At 40.4% G+C, this 21,529-nt stretch overlaps 1 protein-coding gene across 1 annotated transcript in view; it reads right to left on the bottom strand.

Annotated features, from left to right (window-relative positions):
- The window catches only part of Pkhd1 (PKHD1 ciliary IPT domain containing fibrocystin/polyductin), a 490,001-nt gene that overhangs the window by 408,617 nt on the left and 59,855 nt on the right, over window positions 1-21,529 (bottom strand). Inside the window, exons 28-32 of the mRNA XM_087568149.1 lie at window positions 12,234-12,364; window positions 9,006-9,141; window positions 5,875-6,070; window positions 5,196-5,263; window positions 2,626-4,206 (exon numbers count right to left, since the gene is read on the bottom strand). Coding sequence (XP_087424275.1) covers window positions 2,626-4,206; window positions 5,196-5,263; window positions 5,875-6,070; window positions 9,006-9,141; window positions 12,234-12,364 — 2,112 coding nt within the window. The remainder of the gene's footprint in view (window positions 1-2,625; window positions 4,207-5,195; window positions 5,264-5,874; window positions 6,071-9,005; window positions 9,142-12,233; window positions 12,365-21,529) is intronic.

The raw sequence follows: 21,529 nt of genomic DNA on the forward strand, positions 1-21,529 counted from the left end.
TTTCTATAGAAAAAAGTATAAAATAGAAACAAAAATTTAAGTTCTCCTTACTACCTATGACATTTTAGCAAACATTATATATGTGTGTGTATATATATGTGTATGTGTGAGTATATGTCATATACATATATACATATGATCTATATGGATTAAATTATTCTCTCCATGTTTTTAAATCAATCATACATGTATATTTAACATATATATAACACATATATATAACACACACATATATAACATATATATGTAAGCAAGGCTATATTAGCTACATTAATCACTGCAAATATATAATGTTATATACACATACACATATAATGCATAAGCATGTATATATAACATGTATATATCATGTATATATAACATGTATTTATATGTGTATGTGTGTATATATGTGTATATAATATGTGTATGTATAATATGTACATTATATACAGTGGGACCATTATATACATATTTTCCTGAAGCTCTATTATTTACTTAAAATTAATTACTGCACATATATTTTTCCAGACCTTCATAGATTGTTTCATTTTGATAAATGACTAGAATCTATGATTATACAAATTCCCTAAATCAAGAGTTTAACATCTAATACCCCCAGTTATTGCTCCACTTCTGCCACTATCAACATGTGCCACAGTAAAGACATGCTTTAAGGTTCTTAGGTAAGCAAAGTTAGTCCCGACTGCTGGGTTCCTCGGCGATGCAGAGCTTCAGTCTCCGCTAGGGCAGTGATCCTCAACCCTTGAGCTGCAACCCCTTTGGGGGTCAAACAAGCCTTTCACAGGGGGTGCCTAAGACTATCCTGCATATCATATTTGCATTACAAATTATAACAGTAGCAAAACTATAGTTAGGAAGAAACAACAAAAATAATTTTATGGCTAGGGGTCACCATAACATGAGGAACTGCATCGAAGGATCAGTCGCAGCATTCGGGAGGTTGAGAACCACTGCTTTCAAGGAATGGAGTTCCATCCACAGGCTCTCGATCACTTAAGGGTGATGTCTCCTGCTGAAGGTGCGTTTTATGGTGTTCTTTCACCATAAAAATTATGATTTCTTGAGGAATAGGGAGAAAAATGTATGGACCACCCAGCCCAAAATCCTTTATTAAATAAGGAAGCCAAATCTTAGAAAAAGCAAGGCTATATTAGCTACATTAAACACTGCCTCCAAATGCAAATCCTGATCTCAACCGAATCCCACTCAGCAGAAGCCAAGCGTCTAAGAGATATTATGGGTATTACCCCAACGCTATGGATTGAATGATTTTCTCCATGTTTTTAAATCACAATCATGATTATGTTCCAAAGTAAGTGAACAGGATTTTTTTAAATAATTAAACAAATGTCCATGTACTAAAAGAAAAATAATAAAAGTTGGAAGTGATAGAGATAATTCGGGGATTAAGAACATTCAGTCCCCTTCCAGAAGACTGGACTTTGGTTACAGCACACACAATGGGCAGCTCACAACTACCCATAATGGCAGTGTCTAGAGATCTGATGCCCTTTGCCAGCCTCCATGGGCACCCTGAGTGCCTGGGATGTACATAAATATACTCAGGCACACATACATACAAATAAAATAGAAAATAAGTATTTGTTTAAGTTTAACCAGCATACTCGTACTATGGCACTGGCCTATGATGGGTGGAGTATGAATTCACCTGTGAACCATTACAAAGTGGCAAGACTTAATGTTATGAATGTGTTTTAAATAATACAAATCAGCATATGTCTAAAATAGGTGAACACAGTTATATTCTTATGGAATCACACAATGAGCTTTAGCGACTGGTACTAAATTTAAAATACTTGTCCAATGAAGTGGATGCATGAAACTAAAATAAGCTCAAATACTTTGGGAATATGTGGAATTTCTCTGATTGATGAAAAATCAAGATAAAGAAATGAAACCTCACAAAGACAAGCCTGAAAAAGGCACTGTGACTATAAGAAATTAAGAGGTCTTCCTCCTCCTCCTCTTCCTCCTCCTCCTCCTCTTCTTCTTCCTCTTCCTCCTCCTTCCTCTTCCTCCTCCTCTTCCTCCTTCCTCTTCTTCCTCCTCCTCTTCCTCCTCCCTCTTCCTCCTCCTCTTCCTCCTTCCTCTTCTTCCTCCTCTTCCTCCTCCCTCTTCCTCCTCCTCTTCCTCCTTCCTCTTCTTCCTCCTCCTCCTCCTCCTCTTCCTCTTCCTCTTCCTCCCTCTTCCTCCTCCTCTTCCTCCTCCTCTTCCTCCTCCTCTTCCTCCTCCTCTTCCTCCTCCTCTTCCTCCTCCTCTTCCTCCTCCTCTTCCTCCTCCTCTTCCTCCTCCCTCTTCCTCCTCCTCTTCCTCCTCCCTCTTCTTCCTCCTCCTCTTCCTCCTCCTCCTCTTCCTCGTTCCTCTTCCTCCTCCTCCTTTCTCTTCCTCTTCCTCTTTCTCCTCCTTCCTCTTCCTCCTCCTCTCCCCCTCCTCCTCCTCCTCTCCCACCTCCTCCTCTTCTTCCTTTTCTTCCTCCTTCTCCTTCTCCTCTTCCTCCTTCTGGCTATTCTACAGTAATGTGGGTACCCTTCTTCCCAAAACTGAGAGTAACAATTAGTTCACTTTATAGAGAAAATATTCTGTCTTATACTCTCTACTTACCATAGTTCTCAGTCACTGAGGTCACAGTGGCTCTCAGCACGAGAATGAGAGTAGATGAGGCCCATCCTCTGCTGTGGTCATAACCTGTGACAGCATACTCCCCAGCAGGAAGCAGAGGGACCATGCACCGGAGAATCGTACGGTTACCGGCAACATCTAGACACGGTGACGTCCCAATAAGAATGTCAACATTTGCAGCCCCTGAGATCCGGGCCACTGTAAAGGTCAAGATGTCATGACTCCGTGAAACAGAAAGCAATTCTGGGGTAAAGATGCTGCTGTAGTCAACAAATCCCATGTGGTATAAAACTCCATCTACATCTATTTCCAGAGCAGCAGAGCCATTTCCTGCGGGAACAATGCACTGGATGAACTCAGAACTGATGTTCACTGTTAGACAAGCCTGCTGGCCAACATAGACAAATGTAGTTTTCCATCCTCGAAGGGTTGTGCCTTTTATAGTCAAGAGACTTCCACCATGGATGCTAAAATCCTTAGGAAAATAATCGAACACCTGAGGCACAACGAAGAAGTTTCTAGAAACACTATTGAGGCAAGCATATCCAGCACTTGTACGAACAGCTGACAGATAGTGGAACCCCGGGGCCAAATCTCTCATCTGGCATGCCACATAGCTGGTATTAAAGAAAGTTGTATGGCAAGGAAGTTGACCATCCACAAAGGCTGTTGGCTCACCAGCAGAGCCTAACCTCTGGCCTCTCATCAGCACTGTGGTTAGAGAGCCACTGATACTTATAGTCAAAGCATCCACAACAGGAGTTGCTGCTTCCTCCAGGAAGAGAGTACAGTTCCCCTCACACTTGCTGGTCAGCCCATTGACCAGAACTGTGATGTTTAGAGCCAGTGATGTTTCAGAAAACTGATCACCCACAAACTTGGTCTGGCATAGGACTGTGTGGTCTCCCAAACTCAAAATCACGCAAGTAAAAGGACCTGAAAGGTCAACATGAACAGACCTCCTTCTGGACCTGAAAGCTGTGCCCTTCACAGTAAGCACTGTCCCACCACATATAGAACCATGTGTTGGGAAGATGTCAATAATCTGGGGTGACAGCTCAAACTTCTGAGGCACTGCAGACATATTGGCAAACCCCATCCTCTTGTGACGAACTTGGAGAGCATAGACCCCAGCTTCCAAACTGTGGAGAAGAAGGGAGCACCCAGACAGGTTCATGTTATCACCAAACAATTGCACTTGAAGGTCACATTTCAAGGATCCCAAAAGAATGACTGAGTCGGAGAGGCTATTTCCTTCCACATAAAACCTTACACTGTTGTTCATGAGTTCACCCCACATAGCAGTGACCACTGGAGTTGCTGCAGCTTCATATGTGAAGATGAAGGCCTTCCCCACCAAGGAAGTGTTGCCAGCCCAGATCTCCACAGATGCTGGGACAGTGAGGACATCTGCTCTGGGTGGTAGTATGACTCGGGGAGTCTCACACCAAATGTTCACTTCTGTTAACTTCACAGTATCACAAGGACAGTTGTCCACAAGCACCCGAATCAGAGCTGGGTCTCTGCCCAGTCCTGCTCCTGAGAGTCTGAGGATAGTTCCACCTAAAGCGTAGACATAAAAGACACAAATTAAAAGCTAATACTCTGGCCAGCTAAAAGGCTCAGCAGCTAAAGGTCTCTGTGTAAAGGGAGGGTGGCCAACCAGGGTTTAATTCCTGAGGACCCATATGATGAAAAGAGAAAGTTAACCTCTGACCTCAACAACATGCCTACTGGGGATGTGCTTATACACAGACAGACAGATAGACAGACAGACAGACACACGTGCGCATGCGCGCGCGCGCACACACACACACACACACACACACACACACACACACACACACACACCTATATCATAATGGTTAAATGTGATCATTTGGCCAATACTCAGATATGAAAACGCTCACAAGAATACTTTTTAAGATTTATTTTTTCATTTTATGTTTATGGGCATTATGCCTGCATGCATGTCTGTGTACCACTGTATACTGTGCCCAAGGAGGACAGAAGAAGATGTGACAGATCCTCTAGAACTGGAGTTACAGGCCAATATGAGCCACCATGTGGGTGCTGGGAACTGAACCTGGTCCTCTATAAGAACAACAAGTGCTCATAATCACTGATCATCTCTTCAAACCCCCAAACTGGTATTTTTTTTAATATTTAAGACCAAATTTCAGAATGCATTTGTATGTCTTAGATGGCTATACTTCTGTCAACTTCTATGCGAGTGAAAATTTAAATTCTTTCATTTTCTTGCCATTTGTTCTAGTATCTGATGTAACATTCTACGTAGTTCTTACATTTCCCACACTACATTTGTGTTTCTATTTTTCTTCTTCTGTTTTTAATCCTTGGAGGAAAGTGGAGACACTGAAGACTTCTCCCTCATCTCCTGGTACATATAATGTAAAAAAAAAAATGTTGCAGGAGACTTTCCCTGGCCCCTGAAGCTCTGACCTCACTAGATCATTATTCTGGGAATGAAATCTGACTATTGGGAAAAACAACTAGCTGGATATGTTATGTACAATGTCAGGATCACTTACCCAAGAGAGACCCGGAGCAAGGTTCCATGCTGAAAACTTCAGTGAGGTACTGGATGTGGAGATCAACCCTGGAGAAGAGGGGTGGTGTTAGGAAATATCACGGAGATGAGCAAAAGCAGAGAGGGAGAGATGTTTGTAGAGGGAGGAGAAATGATAAAGAACAAGTATCAGTGGTCTTGCTCATAAAGAAGAAGCAATGGAGAAAAGGGAGGGGCGCTGTCCTGGGCCAGGCTCATATGGCTTCATCAGTCTCAGTATGACACAGCTTAGATACTTCCTAGATCAGAGAGAGAGAATTTCTTAAGAAAATCTAGAGGGATTTCAATGTATAGAGGTAAAGGTGAGGCTTACGCAACTATTATAAACCACTTATTCAAAGCCTCAGACACAGTCTTATTAAAGTGTTCTACCAAAGGCTTACCTTCTCTAGTCACAACCTCCCACCACAATCCCACCTCAAACAATTGCCAGACATTTCCCTTTTCTCCAACAAGTAGCCCTACATGTCCCCTCCATTAGTCTAAGGAGTGAATTATCTTCAAGGCTTCAAGTCTCACTCATATGTTTGTAATTCTCATTTCTGTATCAGCTCACTTTGCAGACAATTCAAAGTTGAATTTCCCAGATGAGTAGCTAGTCCGTCAAACAGACCAGAACTCAACCACAGTGGCGACCTTACCCTTGTGAACGAATGCTGATTCCATTGATGAATGCTGAAATCACATAGATGCCAGGCAGCAACGGAGGCAACAGCACCTCCAGTCCCCATGCCGTCTTTGCAAGGACCTGAGCAGAAGTGTTCTGAATGTAGATTTGCACATTCAGATCTGTATAGTTCACCATCAGTGTCATCCCAAGGAACAGAATCTCACCTCCTGTGTCAAGAATAGTACATTTATTTCCTAACCTTTGGCATCAATCACTACATCTTTTATGATGAAATAAAGTCAGGCCTGTATATAATTCTCTAAGAATTTTAACAGCTATCCTTTCCTTTTTCTATGAAGTTCCTAACAATTCTTTTAACAGAAGTACAGCCTAAAACTTCAAGGGCATCAACAATGCAAAATTTCTGAGGCAATTTTGCTAATGTTTATTCCTGTAAAGGCAAGTTAAGTAGCTTGGGGGTTTCATTGCCTTCCTAACCTGAAAACAGTGTCCTGTGTTCTCCTCTTCTGCCTCTACTTTTGTGCTGCTAAAAGCAAAAATCTACATCTCCAGAGTGCACTGCACAATTCCAACAGTTTATCACCCTCAGAGCACCTTTATGCCATCACCCCATTTGATCTTTCCACAGGGTTCCAGGCTGTTCCATGTCCCTGTAACAAAATATTGACTGAAACCGACTTGAGGAAGAAAGGGCTTCCTGGGCTTCTTGGTTAGAGATAATCATGAAGGGAAGCTGAGGCCGGAACTCCTAAGACAGGAACCCAGAACAGGAACTGAAGCAGAGACCATGGAACGCTGCTGATTTTTTTGCCCTTCCTGGTTTATTTCTTTCCTGTACACCCCAGGCCCACCCACGTTTGGGATGCCTCCTCCCACAACTAGCTGAACCTTGCTGTATCAATTATCTATCAAGAAAATGCCTCACAGGAGACTAGAGAGAGGACTCAGTGGTTAAGAGCACTTGCTGCTCTTACAGAGGAACTGGGTTTGGTCCCCAGCACCTATATGGTGCTGTAGAACTACCCATAACTCCAGTTCAGGAAATTTGATACCCTTTCCTGACTTTCATGGGTAACAGGGACACATGTGGTACCCATAAGTACAAATGAAATAGAAAATAAAAGTTTTAAAGAAAATGAAATAGCTCACATATATGCCCAGGGGGCAATCTGATCTGGGCAATTCTTCATCTGACATTCTGTATTACAGGTGATTTTAGGTTTTTGTCAAGTATACAGATGAAGCTAATTGTCATCTACTGCCCAGATGAAATACAATGGGCATTTGAAGTTGAGGAAGCCTCAGCCATCAAGGTGTCATAACTAAGTATTAGAAAAAGCAAGTCCAAGCTCCCCCTCTGCTTTCAATAGCGTTTTGGTAGAACCAGCAACTCTGCAGAAGAAAGGGTGTGCATATCATAAACACCTTATCTCAACTCTTTCTAAGTGAAATATGTACTAAGTCCATGATGAAGACACAAGAGTTTAAGGGACACATAAACAACCCTTAGCCTCAAGGCTTGTCAAAGGTAGTCAAAGTCATGTCAGTAGGGGAAGGTGAGATGGCTCGTGGGGTAGATGCACTTGCCACCCAACAAGACAACCTGAGTGTAACCCTGGGAGTCATGTGGTAGAAGGAGAGAACTGACTCCCAGAAGTCGTTCTCTGACCTACACATACACATGCATGCACCTACACATACACACACATGCACATATGCACATACTGATTTTGTTAATTAATGTATTTATTTACTTTATATCCCAATCACAGCTTCCTCTCCCTCCTCTCCTTGAAGTTCCTCCCTCTCATCTCCCTTCTTCTCAACCCCACTCCCTTTCTTCTCAAAGGAGAGGCCTCTCATGGATATCAACCCCCTTAGCCTATCACATTGTATTAGATTTAGGCAGATCTTCTATTGAGGCTAGACAAGGGAGGCTAGTTAGGGTAAGGGATCCAAAAGTAGGCAATGTAGTCAGAAACAGCCCTGATCCTGCTGTTAGGGGACTCAGATGAGGACCAAGCTGCACATCTGTTACGTCTGGGTACATGGTCTAGTTCCATCCCATGTATGTGCTCTGATGGATAGTCCAGTCTCTGTGAGTCCCTTTTTCTACCTCATTGGAAATAATCTGAACCATTTTAGAGACTTTGGACACTAGAGGCAGATAATTCTTCAGTGTTACCTAAGCTGAAGAATACTGGTAAGTTGAAGAAAGGGTAGATAACTCTATCTGTGTACACTTGAGCTTCAGAAAGTGAGAACAGGACCAGAAAACTGAGTTCAAGCTTTTGCATCAGAAACCAGGATGATCTTTTTCTAATAAACCAAAAACTCTGCCATCTGGCAATCAATTAACCAGAAAGAGCTGTTGCCAGCTACTATAGTTAGTCTTATATTTTAACAAAAAGAAATCATTATAATTCTATTCCATCATAACATATGAGTTTCAAATAAAGGTTACACTATTTCATGTGAATAGTGCTTTTATAATCCTTTTTATATACAGAAAATCTCAAAAACCAAGAATACTTTGGTTACTCCGGGTACCTATTCTATAACTATTAAACTGCCACAATTGAACCTACTACCAAAACCTATATTCCACTGTAAGTAGCTGAGTGCTTGGTATATTTAGACTGTTGGTATTTAAATCTCAGCTTCATTACTTGCTAAAAGTACATGTGGGTTACTTAGATTCTATTCCTTAGTTTCCCTGTCTGTAAACTAAAGCCATAAATTACTGCTAAGAATTGAAGTCTATTATGTATCTATACATTGGCAGTAGCAATACAAATTACCTGCTCAATAAATATTTATTGAATACTAATTCAATATTCACATCATTTTCATGAGGAAATAGTCCCATTTTCACAGAGAAGAAATCAGATATAAGATTAATTTTTGACAGGTAACCTGAAAATATTTTTATCTGTAATAGAATAAGCCCATTTTGCATGATTATAACCCTAACTCACAGAAGAGTGAAACAAGTGTTGTTAGTTCAAGGTCACTATAAAATAGAGCTTCAGGCTAGCTGGGATAAACAAAACAGATAAAATAGTAAATCCAAATCCATAGTCCATTAATTGATTTTTAAGCTCTACAGTAAAAATGGGCTTGACGTAACATGTATCTTACCTGCTATGTTGCTTCTATTTCTGCTCAAAGACACAATCACTGGATTTAAAGAGGAGACATAAGTAAATGCTCTGGCAAGAACTGTGGAGTGGTCCCCATTGATCACAGTCACATTCACAGTGTATCCATCTTTCCCCTGAAAATCAATTTCAGAATTTAAATCTTGGTTGGTTTGAGAATAAACATAATAAGCCAAAAAATGGTGCTTATCATAGAATATATTTTTTGAATCTATTTCCTCAGCTCCTACAGGGAGGTAAGAACTTAAACAAATTCAGTATTGAAGAATATTATCTGTGCCCTGAAATGTAAGAAAGAGTGATGTATACTTCACACAGTAATTGTTTCTGGTCAGAAAGGTGTTTTCAGTAGTGTTTATATCTAGCTAAACTATCCATTGTATGTGAGATTGATTTCAGAAGTGAAAATATTCAGAAAATTTCCTCCTGTGTTGTGTTTTGTAAGGCTTTTGTCTCACAGAAAAAAAAATAATAATCAAAATAAGGAGACATCGTTCTTTACCCTTTACCCTAGAAATATGGAGGAAAGGACCATGGAAAGAATGTAAGAACAAAGGATGAGGAGGTGTGTTATGGAATGCTGCCATCTAGATGTGATATGAAAACTTACAGAAGCTTCGGTTACCTGCATAAGACATACAGAGTGTATCACCACTCCAGCAGAGATGGGAGAAGTGATTCAGAAGGATTCTATCCTAGCTGAGGAGATACTGGTAGTTAATGGTTGCTAGAGATTGTGATAGTCATTTTCTTCTGTGGTGGAGTTACTGTTAACTTTCTCGTGCTCTACTAAGTAAATCCCCACCCTATACTCATTCAAGAAACCATAATTAAACTCAGTGGATTCTAAAAGATGGAACTTGAAAAGAAGAAATCCAGAGGAAATAGAATAGAGTCAAGGGAAAGTAGTAGTGGGTGAATGTTATCAAATTATGTCACATCCATGGATGGAACTATCAAAGAGTTTTTAAAAGTCTACACAGAAAATATAAACTCTAGGAAACATTGAATCTATCAGTAAGAGAAAACAAGGAACTAACAAAAATAAAGTCTACAAAATAAACCAAGATACACCCAACCTAGACCAAAGCAAGACACAGAGCTTCAGTAAACAGAGTAAGAACATGAGGAGATTCATTTAAAACATGTTGGGCTTCTATTATAAGAAAGACTTAAGGGGAAAAAAGACACTACAGAGGGAGAATCAAAGAACTCTAAAAGAAAAATTATACCCTTTGTTTATACCAGCATTATTTAAAAACTATAATAATGTAAACAAAAAATATTATTGCAATTTGAATTCAAAGAAATGAAAGTGTTTCCAACAGGGAGACAGAAGAAGAAAAACAGAAAGGAGAGCATGATTGTTCTTCTTTCCACTGTATCTTTTCATACATTAACTCTGTCCAAAATTTAAAGTTTGTTTCCTAATGTGTATTCTCTATAGTAAAAGAAACCCAAAGAGTTCAAATTTCACTCATTAAATGGTGACTACAACTGGGAAAATAGCACCCATGGTTGACCAAAGCACCAGAAATCAAACACACAATGATACTGAGCACATAAGCCAGAAAAGAACTGTAGACAACACAACTTTATATCTACTTTAAAACTTAGATGCATGGGTCCAGGAAAAATATCTTCAAAATATAATTGTTAGGAAGGCCTAAAGCCTTTGCTTGTAATAGAGGAGATCTAAAAATTATCTAAACACCTGATAAGAGGGACCAGTCAAACAATTACAGTACAGCTATATACTATAGTCGCATGCTATTTGCATGTAAAAACTAGCTTTTCATGGTATTTGAGGAACTGGATGACCAAAGTCGTAGAGCCTGTGATCAATTGGAATTCTGAACGATCTCTCTCTCTCTCTCTCTCTCTCTCTCTCTCTCTCTCTCTCTCTCTCTCTCTTTCTCTCTCTGATGGCATGTTTGCTCAATCACTCTCTGAGGCACAAGCTGCTAAGAATGATGAGGACACCAAGGCAGCCCTAATAAGTCTGAGTGTGGCAGTGGATGTGACCCTGGCCAACCACTCCAAGGAAGGGAACAGAAAGACACTAGACAATGGACACAAGACAGAACTGATAAGGAAATGGGAACTTGGGACCTTATTCGTGTTGTCTGGTTTGTGTATGAGGGTATGTGTGTGGGCTTGTATGTAGGGTTGTGTATATATTCATAGAGAGAGAGAGGTTGCATATGCAAACATGTATGTGTCTACAAGGAGGCCAGAGATCAGGGATTCCTCATGAACTATTCACCTTCTACTTTGAGACAGGGTGTCCTACTGTGACTTGGAAATTTCTGATTAGGATTCTGGCTAGCCAGATAGGCCCAAAGATCAGCCTGTCTCTGCCTCCCCAGCTCTGGAATTACGGGCATACACCAGCACTCTGATCTTCTTATGTGCTGGGGATGAAAATTAAGTCCTCATACTTGCAAGACAAACACTTTAACAACAGCTATCTCTTCAGCCCAGGGTATCTGCTTTCACAGTACAAATAAAATAGTACGCAGTAACTAAGGAAATAGTTATAAGAATCGAGTATTCTAAATTTTTCTATGTTCTACAAACTTGCCAGAAAATAAAAACTGCTAAAGCATGCAACTTGTTTGATCAATAAACAAAAAGACAGCAAAAATATGTGTCTTTTTGCTTATTCTATAGAACCAATATTGAGAGTAGGGTGCCCGAGTTGCCTTGTTTGTTTAAGGAAGTAACTGAAACTAATTATAATATAGGGCTCTGTTTGTTTTTCATAGCAAAATAAACGATACAAAAATAAAACAAGCACTCTGTTAGGATGACAAGTTTGGATTAGTCACTTTAGTTCTCAGAGTGGATGTGTTAAAATCTGTTTGGTAATCAATTATAGTCACCAACTACACACAAGGAGCTAGTGTTAATCCTCAGATTCACCAGAGAAAAACCAATTTCACCATTTTGGGCAAAACTTGAATCAATCTTTATTAAATATTAAACACTGACCAAGAGATGCACCACTCTCTGAAACTTCCCAGCCCTGAGACACTTGCTATAGTGGTTTATATAGACAAACCCATAGGCCACCATACTTCCCTATGGGGCATCTGTTATATTCCCAGAACTACAACTCCCAGTATCCCAGGAAGTTGCCTGGTCCTTGGGTGGGTGGGGCTTACAGGTTACTATTGGGTATTACAATAGCAAAGAGTCTTCTTACCCTAGGTGGGACTTTGCATTGAATCTGTTGCGAATTGCTTCTAATGACATCGATGACACACGACCGAGTTCCAAATAACACCAGGCTAACGGCTTCTAGACTAGAGCCTCGGAGGGTAACCCACCATCCTCCTGTAACAAAAACAGCATTTTCACACGTATGTAGACCTATATAGGCAGATAGAAGTTAGTTACAGGAAAAAAATTAAAATGAAATTTTAGTGGTTAAAGGTTTAGTGTCAGCCTTAAGTCAAAATGCAAAGCAATGCTCAAATTGTAGGAAAATGGAATTGAAATGTAGAAATTACCTCGTGTAAAGGAAGGAGCAGTAATCAGAGGACAGAAAGGGTGGCAAGCCTTTCTGGAGATCTTTATGAATAAAATATAAGGATACAGACAGGAGTCAAAGAAGCAGGTATTTCCGAAAACATTTTCTGCCCTAGATTCTAAATCTCATTCTTGCCAGTCCGAGAAAACATACTTTTCCCCAAGAAGCAATGTGTGACAGCATGATGTTTCTTAAGAGCAATGGAGCCAGAGCCAGGGCCTCCGGCCATCTGATACCTGAGGTGGATCATTTTTAACATTGCCCCCAAGCTTACTGGTCCTCATTTTCCTCATTATTGAATCCAGTGAATTAAAAGTGTTCCCAACTGGGGAAACAGGAGGAAAATCAGAAATGAGAACATGGTTGTTCTTCTATTTTCCTTTCAATAAGGGCACACCATCTATTAATAAACTTGATAGAAAAAATGCTGAAGACCTTAGTTGATTAGATTAAAACTATTAAAAACAGGAGCATAAATAGGTTTTTTTTTTAAAAAAAAGAGTAAGTATTGTAAGTTCTCTGAATTAAACTTAAAAGGCACACATACGATTCCAATAAAACATGGCGGAACTTTTATGTAAATTGGGTGGGATGATTCTAAAGTTCAGTGAAAGGTGGTGAGCACAGAAACAAAATTCAGAAATAAGAGTAAAGAGGTATCAGGTAATAATGAAAGTGTGATGGTAGCGCCTACTCAGACAGAGCAGGCAGAAGGGGCAACCGAGAAGGTAGCGCCGATACGGAAGTCTACAGGACGTGAGGAGCACTTGGCTCCACTCTAGTCACCTTTACTTAATAAGCAGATACTTACTGCGTAAATAAAATAAGAGAATAGCATGATAAAAGATAAAAATCGGAATTTTGGGACTCCCATCTTTCATCCAACGCAAACTTCAAATAAAATATGTGGATATTAAGAGATTAAATCTATCCTGCATTCCTTAAACCAACCTATTTGTCTGGCCTCAGTGGGAGAGGTTTTACCTAGTCCCATAGCAGCTTGATGTGCAGGACTGGGGGTGTAGGGAGTTAGTGGAGAGGGTGACAACCAGAGGGGGGTTTCTCCTTCTCAAAAAAGAAGGGGGGATGGGGGGAGGGCTTGCCTGACAGGATACTAGAAGGAGAGGAAGGACTAATATTGGGTTGTAAAGTAAATAAATAAATTTTTAAAAGGAGATTAAATGGAGAAAATAGAAGAAAAAGTAGAAATTGCCTTCCACATGATCTCAGAGATGGAATGCCTTCTCTGAGTATTTAAGAATCTCTAAATCTCCCACACCCGCGGATCCCCGCCCGCAGCAGCTCTCTGCTCCCAGACACCTTGGGAGAGAGACCCGACCGCCTGGTCAGGTGGGCACTCCTGAGGCTGCAGAGCGGAAGAGACCACCAACACTGCCCACCCCTGCCCACATCCCTGGCCCAAGAGGAAACTGTATAAGGCCTCTGGGCTCCCGTGGGGGAGGGCCCAGGAGCGGCAGGACCCCTGCCTGAGACACCGCCGGAACCTGAAGGAAAAAGACTGGATGAACAGTTCTCTGCACCCAAATCCCGTGGGAGGGAGAGCTAAACCTTCAGAGAGGCAGACAAGCCTGGGAAACCAGAAGAGACTGCTCTCTGCACACACATCTCGGACGCCAGAGGAAAAAGCCAAAGGCTATCTGGAACCCTGGTGCACTGAAGCTCCCGGAAACGGCGGCACAGATCTTCCTGGTTGCTGCTGCCGAGGAGAGCTATTGGGCAGCACCCCGCGAGCAAACTTGAGCCTCAGGACCACAGGTAAGACCAACTTTTCTGCTGCAAGTGACCTGTCTGGTGAACTCAAGACACAGGCCCACAGGAACAGCTGAAGACCTGTAGAGAGGGAAAACTACACGCCCGGAAGCAGAACACTCTGTCGTCATAACAGGCTGAAAGAAAACAGGAAAACAGGTCTACATCACTCCTGACACACAGGCGTATAGGGCAGTCTAGCCACTGTCAGAAATAGCAGAACAAAGTAACACTAGAGATAATCTGATGGCGAGAGGCAAGCGCAGGAACCCAAGCAACAGAAACCAAGACTACTTGGCATCATCGGAGCCCAATTCTCCCACCAAAACAAACATGGAATATCCAAAAACACCAGAAAAGCAAGATCTAGTTTCAAAATCATATTTGATCATGATGCTGGAGGACTTCAAGAAAGAGGTGAAGAACTCCCTTAGAGAACAGGTAGAAACCTACAGAGAAGAATCACAAAAATGCCTGAAAGAATTCCAGGAAAACATAATTAAACAAGTAGAAGTCCTTAGAGAGGAGTCACAAAAATCCCTGAAAGAATTCCAGGAAATCATAAATAAACAAGTAGAAGCCCATAGAGGGGAGTCACAAAAATCCCTGAAAGAATTCCAGGAAAACACAATCAAACAGTTGAAGGAATTAAAAATGGAAATAGAAGCAATCAAGAAAGAACACATGGAAACAACCCTGGATACAGAAAACCAAAAGAAGAGACAAGGAGCTGTAGATACAAGCTTCACCAACAGAATACAGGAGATAGAAGAGAGAATCTCAGGAGCAGAAGATTCCATAGAAATCATTGACTCAACTGTCAAAGATAATGTAAAGCGGAAAAAGCTACTGGTCCAAAACATACAGGAAATCCAGGACTCAATGAGAAAATCAAACCTAAGGATAATAGGTATAGAAGAGAGTGAAGACTCCCAGCTCAAAGGACCAGTAAATATCTTCAACAAAATCATAGAAGAAAACTTCCCTAACCTAAAAAAAGAGATACCCATAGGCATACAAGAAGCCTACAGAACTCCAAATAGATTGGACCAGAAAAGAAACACCTCCCGTCACATAATAGTCAAAACACCAAACGCACAAAATAAAGAAAGAATATTAAAAGCAGTAAGGGAAAAAGGTCAAGTAACATACAAAGGCAGACCTATCAGAATCACACCAGACTTCTCGCCAGAAACTATGAAGGCCAGAAGATCCTGGACTGATGTCATACAGACCCTAAGAGAACACAAATGCCAGCCCAGGTTACTGTATCCTGCAAAACTCTCAATTAACATAGATGGAGAAACCAAGATATTCCATGACAAAACCAAATTTACACAATATCTTTCTACAAATCCAGCACTACAAAGGATAATAAATGGTAAAGCCCAACATAAGGAGGCAAGCTATACCCTAGAAGAAGCAAGAAACTAATCGTCTTGGCAACAAAACAAAGAGAAGAAAATCACACAAACATAACCTCACATCCAAATATGAATACGACAGGAAGCAATAATCACTATTCCTTAATATCTCTCAACATCAATGGCCTCAACTCCCCAATAAAGAGACATAGATTAACAAACTGGATATGCAACGAGGACCCTGCATTCTGCTGCCTACAGGAAACACACCTCAGAGACAAAGACAGACACTACCTCAGAGTGAAAGGCTGGAAAACAACATTCCAAGCAAATGGTCGGAAGAAGCAAGCTGGAGTTGCCATTCTAATATCAGATAAAATCAATTTTCAACTAAAAGTCATCAAAAAAGATAAGGAAGGACACTTCATATTCATCAAAGGAAAAATCCACCAAGATGAACTCTCAATCCTAAATATCTATGCCCCAAATACAAGGGCATCTACATACATAAAAAAAAAACCTTACTAAAGCTCAAAACACACATTGCACCTCATACAATAATAGTGGGAGATTTCAACACCCCACTCTCATCAATGGACAGATCATGGAAACAGAAATTAAACAGTGATGTCGACAGACTAAGAGAAGTCATGAGCCAAATGGACTTAACGGATATTTATAGAACATTCTATCCTAAAGCAAAAGGATATACCTTCTTCTCAGCTCCTCGTGGTACTTTCTCCAAAATTGACCATATAATTGGTCAAAAAACGGGCCTCAATGGGTACAGAAAGATAGAAATAATCCCATGCATGCTATCGGACCACCACGGCCTAAAACTGGTCTTCAATAACAATAAGGGAAAAATGCCCACATATACGTGGAAATTGAACAATGCTCTACTCAATGATAACCTGGTCAAGGAAGAAATAAAGAAAGAAATTAAAGACTTTTTAGAATTTAATGAAAATGAAGGTACAACATACCCAAACTTATGGGACAAAATGAAAGCTGTGCTAAGAGGAAAATTCATAGCACTGAGTGCCTGCAGAAAGAAACAGGAAAGAGCATATGTCAGCAGCTTGACAGCACACCTAAAAGCTCTAGAACAAAAAGAAGCAAATACACCCAGGAGGAGTAGAAGGCAGGAAATAATCAAACTCAGAGCTGAAATCAACCAAGTAGAAACAAAAAGGACCATAGAAAGAATCAACAGAACCAAAAGTTGGTTCTTTGAGAAAATCAACAAGATAGATAAACCCTTAGCCAGACTAACGAGAGGACACAGAGAGTGTGTCCAAATTAATAAAATCAGAAATGAAAAGGGAGACATAACTACAGATTCAGAGGAAATTCAAAAAATCATCAGATCTTACTATAAAAGCCTATATTCAACAAAACTTGAAAATCTGCAGGAAATGGACAATTTCCTAGACAGATACCAGGTACCGAAGTTAAATCAGGAACAGATAAACCAGTTAAACAACCCCATAACTCCTAAGGAAATAGAAGCAGTCATTAAAGGTCTCCCAACCAAAAAGAGCCCAGGTCCAGACGGGTTTAGTGCAGAATTCTATCAGACCTTCATAGAAGACCTCATACCAATATTATCCAAACTATTCCACAAAATTGAAACAGATGGAGCACTCCCAAATTCATTCTATGAAGCCACAATTACTCTTATACCTAAACCACACAAAGACCCAACAAAGAAAGAGAACTTCAGACCAATTTCCCTTATGAATATCGACGCAAAAATACTCAATAAAATTCTGGCAAACCGAATCCAAGAGCACATCAAAACAATCATCCACCATGATCAAGTAGGCTTCATCCCAGGCATGCAGGGATGGTTTAACATACGGAAAACCATTAACGTGATCCATTATATAAACAAACTGAAAGAACAAAACCACATGATCATTTCATTAGATGCTGAGAAAGCATTTGACAAAATTCAACACCCCTTCTTGATAAAAGTCCTGGAAAGAATAAGAATTCAAGGCCCATACCTAAACATAGTAAAAGCCATATACAGCAAACCAGTTGCTAACATTAAACTAAATGGAGAGAAACTTGAATCAATCCCACTAAAATCAGGGACTAGACAGGGCTGCCCACTCTCTCCCTACTTATTCAATATAGTTCTTGAAGTTCTAGCCAGAGCAATCACACAACAAAAGGAGGTCAAGGGGATACAGATCGGAAAAGAAGAAGTCAAAATATCACTATTTGCAGATGATATGATAGTATATTTAAGTGATCCCAAAAGTTCCACCAGAGAACTACTAAAGCTGATAAACAACTTCAGCAAAGTGGCTGGGTATAAAATTAACTCAAATAAATCAGTAGCCTTCCTCTACACAAAAGAGAAACAAGCTGAGAAAGAAATTAGGGAAACGACACCCTTCATAATAGACCCAAATAATATAAAGTACCTCGGTGTGACTTTAACCAAGCAAGTAAAAGATCTGTACAATAAGAACTTCAAGACACTGAGGAAAGAAATTGAAGAAGACCTCAGAAGATGGAAAGATCTCCCATGCTCATGGATTGGCAGGATTAATATAGTAAAAATGGCCATTTTACCAAAAGCAATCTACAGATTCAATGCAATCCCCATCAAAATACCAATCCAATTCTTCAAAGAGTTAGACAGAACAATTTGCAAATTCATCTGGAATAACAAAAAACCCAGGATAGCTAAAGCTATCCTCAACAATAAAAGGACTTCAGGGAGAATCACTATCCCTGAACTCAAGCAGTATTACAGAGCAATAGTGATAAAAACTGCATGGTATTGGTACAGAGACAGACAGATAGACCAATGGAATAGAATTGAAGACCCAGAAATGAACCCACACACCTATGGTCACTTGATTTTTGACAAAGGAGCCAAACCATCCAATGGAAAAAAGACAGCATTTTCAGCAAATGGTGCTGGTTCAACTGGAGGTCAATATGTAGAAGAATGCAGATCGATCCATGCTTATCACCCTGTACAAAGCTTAAGTCCAAGTGGATCAAGGACCTCCACATCAAACCAGACACACTCAAACTAATAGAAGAAAAACTAGGGAAGCATCTGGAACACATGGGTACTGGAAAAAATTTCCTGAACAAAACACCAATGGCTTATGCTCTAAGATCAAGAATCAACAAATGGGATCTCATAAAACTGCAAAGCTTCTGTAAGGCAAAGGACACTGTGGTTAGGACAAAACGGCAACCAACAGATTGGGAAAAGATCTTTACCAATCCTACAACAGATAGAGGCCTTATATCCAAAATATACAAAGAACTCAAGAAGTTAGACCGCAGGGAGACAAATAACCCTATTAAAAAATGGGGTTCAGAGCTAAACAAAGAATTCACAGCTGAGGAATGCCGAATGGCTGAGAAACACCTAAAGAAATGTTCAACATCTTTAGTCATAAGGGAAATGCAAATCAAAACAACCCTGAGATTTCACCTCACACCAGTGAGAATGGCTAAGATCAAAAACTCAGGTGACAGCAGATGCTGGCGAGGATGCGGAGAAAGAGGAACACTCCTCCATTGTTGGTGGGATTGCAGACTGGTACAACCATTCTGGAAATCAGTCTGGAGGTTCCTCAGAAAATTGGACATTGAACTGCCTGAGGATCCAGCTATACCTCTTTTGGGCATATACCCAAAAGATGCTCCAACATATAAAAAAGACACGTGCTCCACTATGTTCATCTCAGCCTTATTTATAATAGCCAGAAGCTGGAAAGAACCCAGATGCCCTTCAACAGAGGAATGGATACAGAAAATGTGGTACATCTACACAATGGAATATTACTCAGCTATCAAAAACAACGGCTTTATGAAATTCGTAGGCAAATGGTTGGAACTGGAAAATATCATTCTGAATGAACTAACCCAATCACAGAAAGACATACATGGTATGCACTCACTGATAAGTGGCTATTAGCCCAAATGCTTGAATTACCCTAGATGCCTAGAACAAATGAAACTCAAGATGAATGATCAAAATGTGAATGTTTCACGCCTTCTTTAAAAGGGGAACAAGAATACCCTTGGCAGGGAAGAGAGAGGCAAAGATTAAAACAGAGACTGAAGTAACACCCATTCAGAGCCTGCCCCACATGTGGCCCATACATATACAGCCACCCAATTAGACAAGATGGATGAAGCAAAGCAGTGCAGACCGACAGGAGCCGGATGTAGATCGCTCCTGAGAGACACAGCCAGAATACAGCAAATACAGAGGCGAATGCCAGCAGCAAACCACTGAACTGAGAATAGAACCCCCGTTGAAGGAATCAGAGAAAGAACTGGAAGAGCTTGAAGGGGCTCGAGACCCCATATGTACAACAATGCCAAGCAACCAGAGCTTCCAGGGACTAAGCCACTACCTAAAGACTATACATGGACTGACCCTGGACTCTGACCTCATAGGTAGCAATGAATATCCTAGTAAGAGCACCAGTGGAAGGGGAAGCCCTGGGTCCTGCTAAGACTGAACCCCCAGTGAACTAGACTGTTGGGGGGAGGGCGGCAATGGGGGGAGGGTTGGGAGGGGAATACCCATAAGGAAGGGGAGGGGGGAGGGGGATTTTTGCCCAGAAACCGGGAAAGGGAATAACACTCGAAATGTATATAAGAAATACTCAAGTTAATAAAAAAAAGATTAAAAAAATAGACAAAAAAAAAGGAAGGAAACTGAAAAATCCTTCTAAGATACAGAAATTCTATTTTTCATCTGTAAGATTAAACAGCAAAAATGTTTCAAAAATGTACTATCAAGATGTAAGCATGAGGGCTGGAGAGATGGCTCAGCGGTTAAGAGCACTGACTGCTCTTCCAGAGGTCATGAGTTCAAATCCCAGCAACCACATGGTGGCTCACAACCATCTGTAAAGAGATCTGATGACCTCTTCTGGCGTATCTGAAGACAGCTACAGTGTACTCATATATAATAAATAAATAAATCTTTTAAAAAAATGTAAGCATGAAATAGCCACACCACATGGAAAAATTTTATACAAACTTTAAAAAGAATATTTTTATACTTAGTTATCAATGTTCTATTTTGTTTTATTTTTCCAATTGTGTGTTTGTATGTGGTGTGCATGTCTCTATATAAGTGTTTCTGCATGTGTGGGTACACATTTATGTGTGTGTATACACATACATGTGTGTTCACGGGCATGTGTTCAGAGGTTGGTGTGATGTGTCTTCCTCCATAGCTTTCACCTTATTAACGGAGGCAAATCCTCCACGTCAAACTCAGAGCTCAGTGACGTGGACAGTTATATTAGTCAGCTTGCTCTAGGAATCCAGTCTGTCTTCTGGGTTGGATTTATATACAGAGCACAGGCTCACCTGGTATTTCCATTGCGATTTAAACTCTGAATAGCAAGTACTTTAACCACTGAGTAATCTTTCTAGCGTCCTTTATCAAGATTTCAAGTGTATATAAAGAAAACCATGGCCCTGAAATTCCATTTCTAATTAAGTATACTACTAACATTTCTCACGTATGTAAAATGGACACTACGTATCCAAGTACAAGATCGAAGTTACCATAGAAATGACAACATGGTCTTGAGAGAAGACCAGACAGGTGGACCAGTAAAACAGAACAAAGACTCCAACAATAAACCCACAGAGCTACAGTCATATGATTCCAGATAAAGATAAAAATAATAACGCATCAGGAAAAATCTTCTTTAACAAGTGTGTTAGGGAAATTCTATATTCACATATAGAAGAATGAAACTCCTCCATTCCTCTTCGGGCCCCTCCCATCCTTATATACTGTATATCCTATACACTTATCATCAC

Source organism: Rattus norvegicus, chromosome 9, assembly GCF_021556685.1.
Source record: "Rattus norvegicus strain SHRSP/BbbUtx chromosome 9, alternate assembly SHRSP_T2T, whole genome shotgun sequence".
NCBI lineage: Eukaryota > Metazoa > Chordata > Mammalia > Rodentia > Muridae > Rattus > Rattus norvegicus.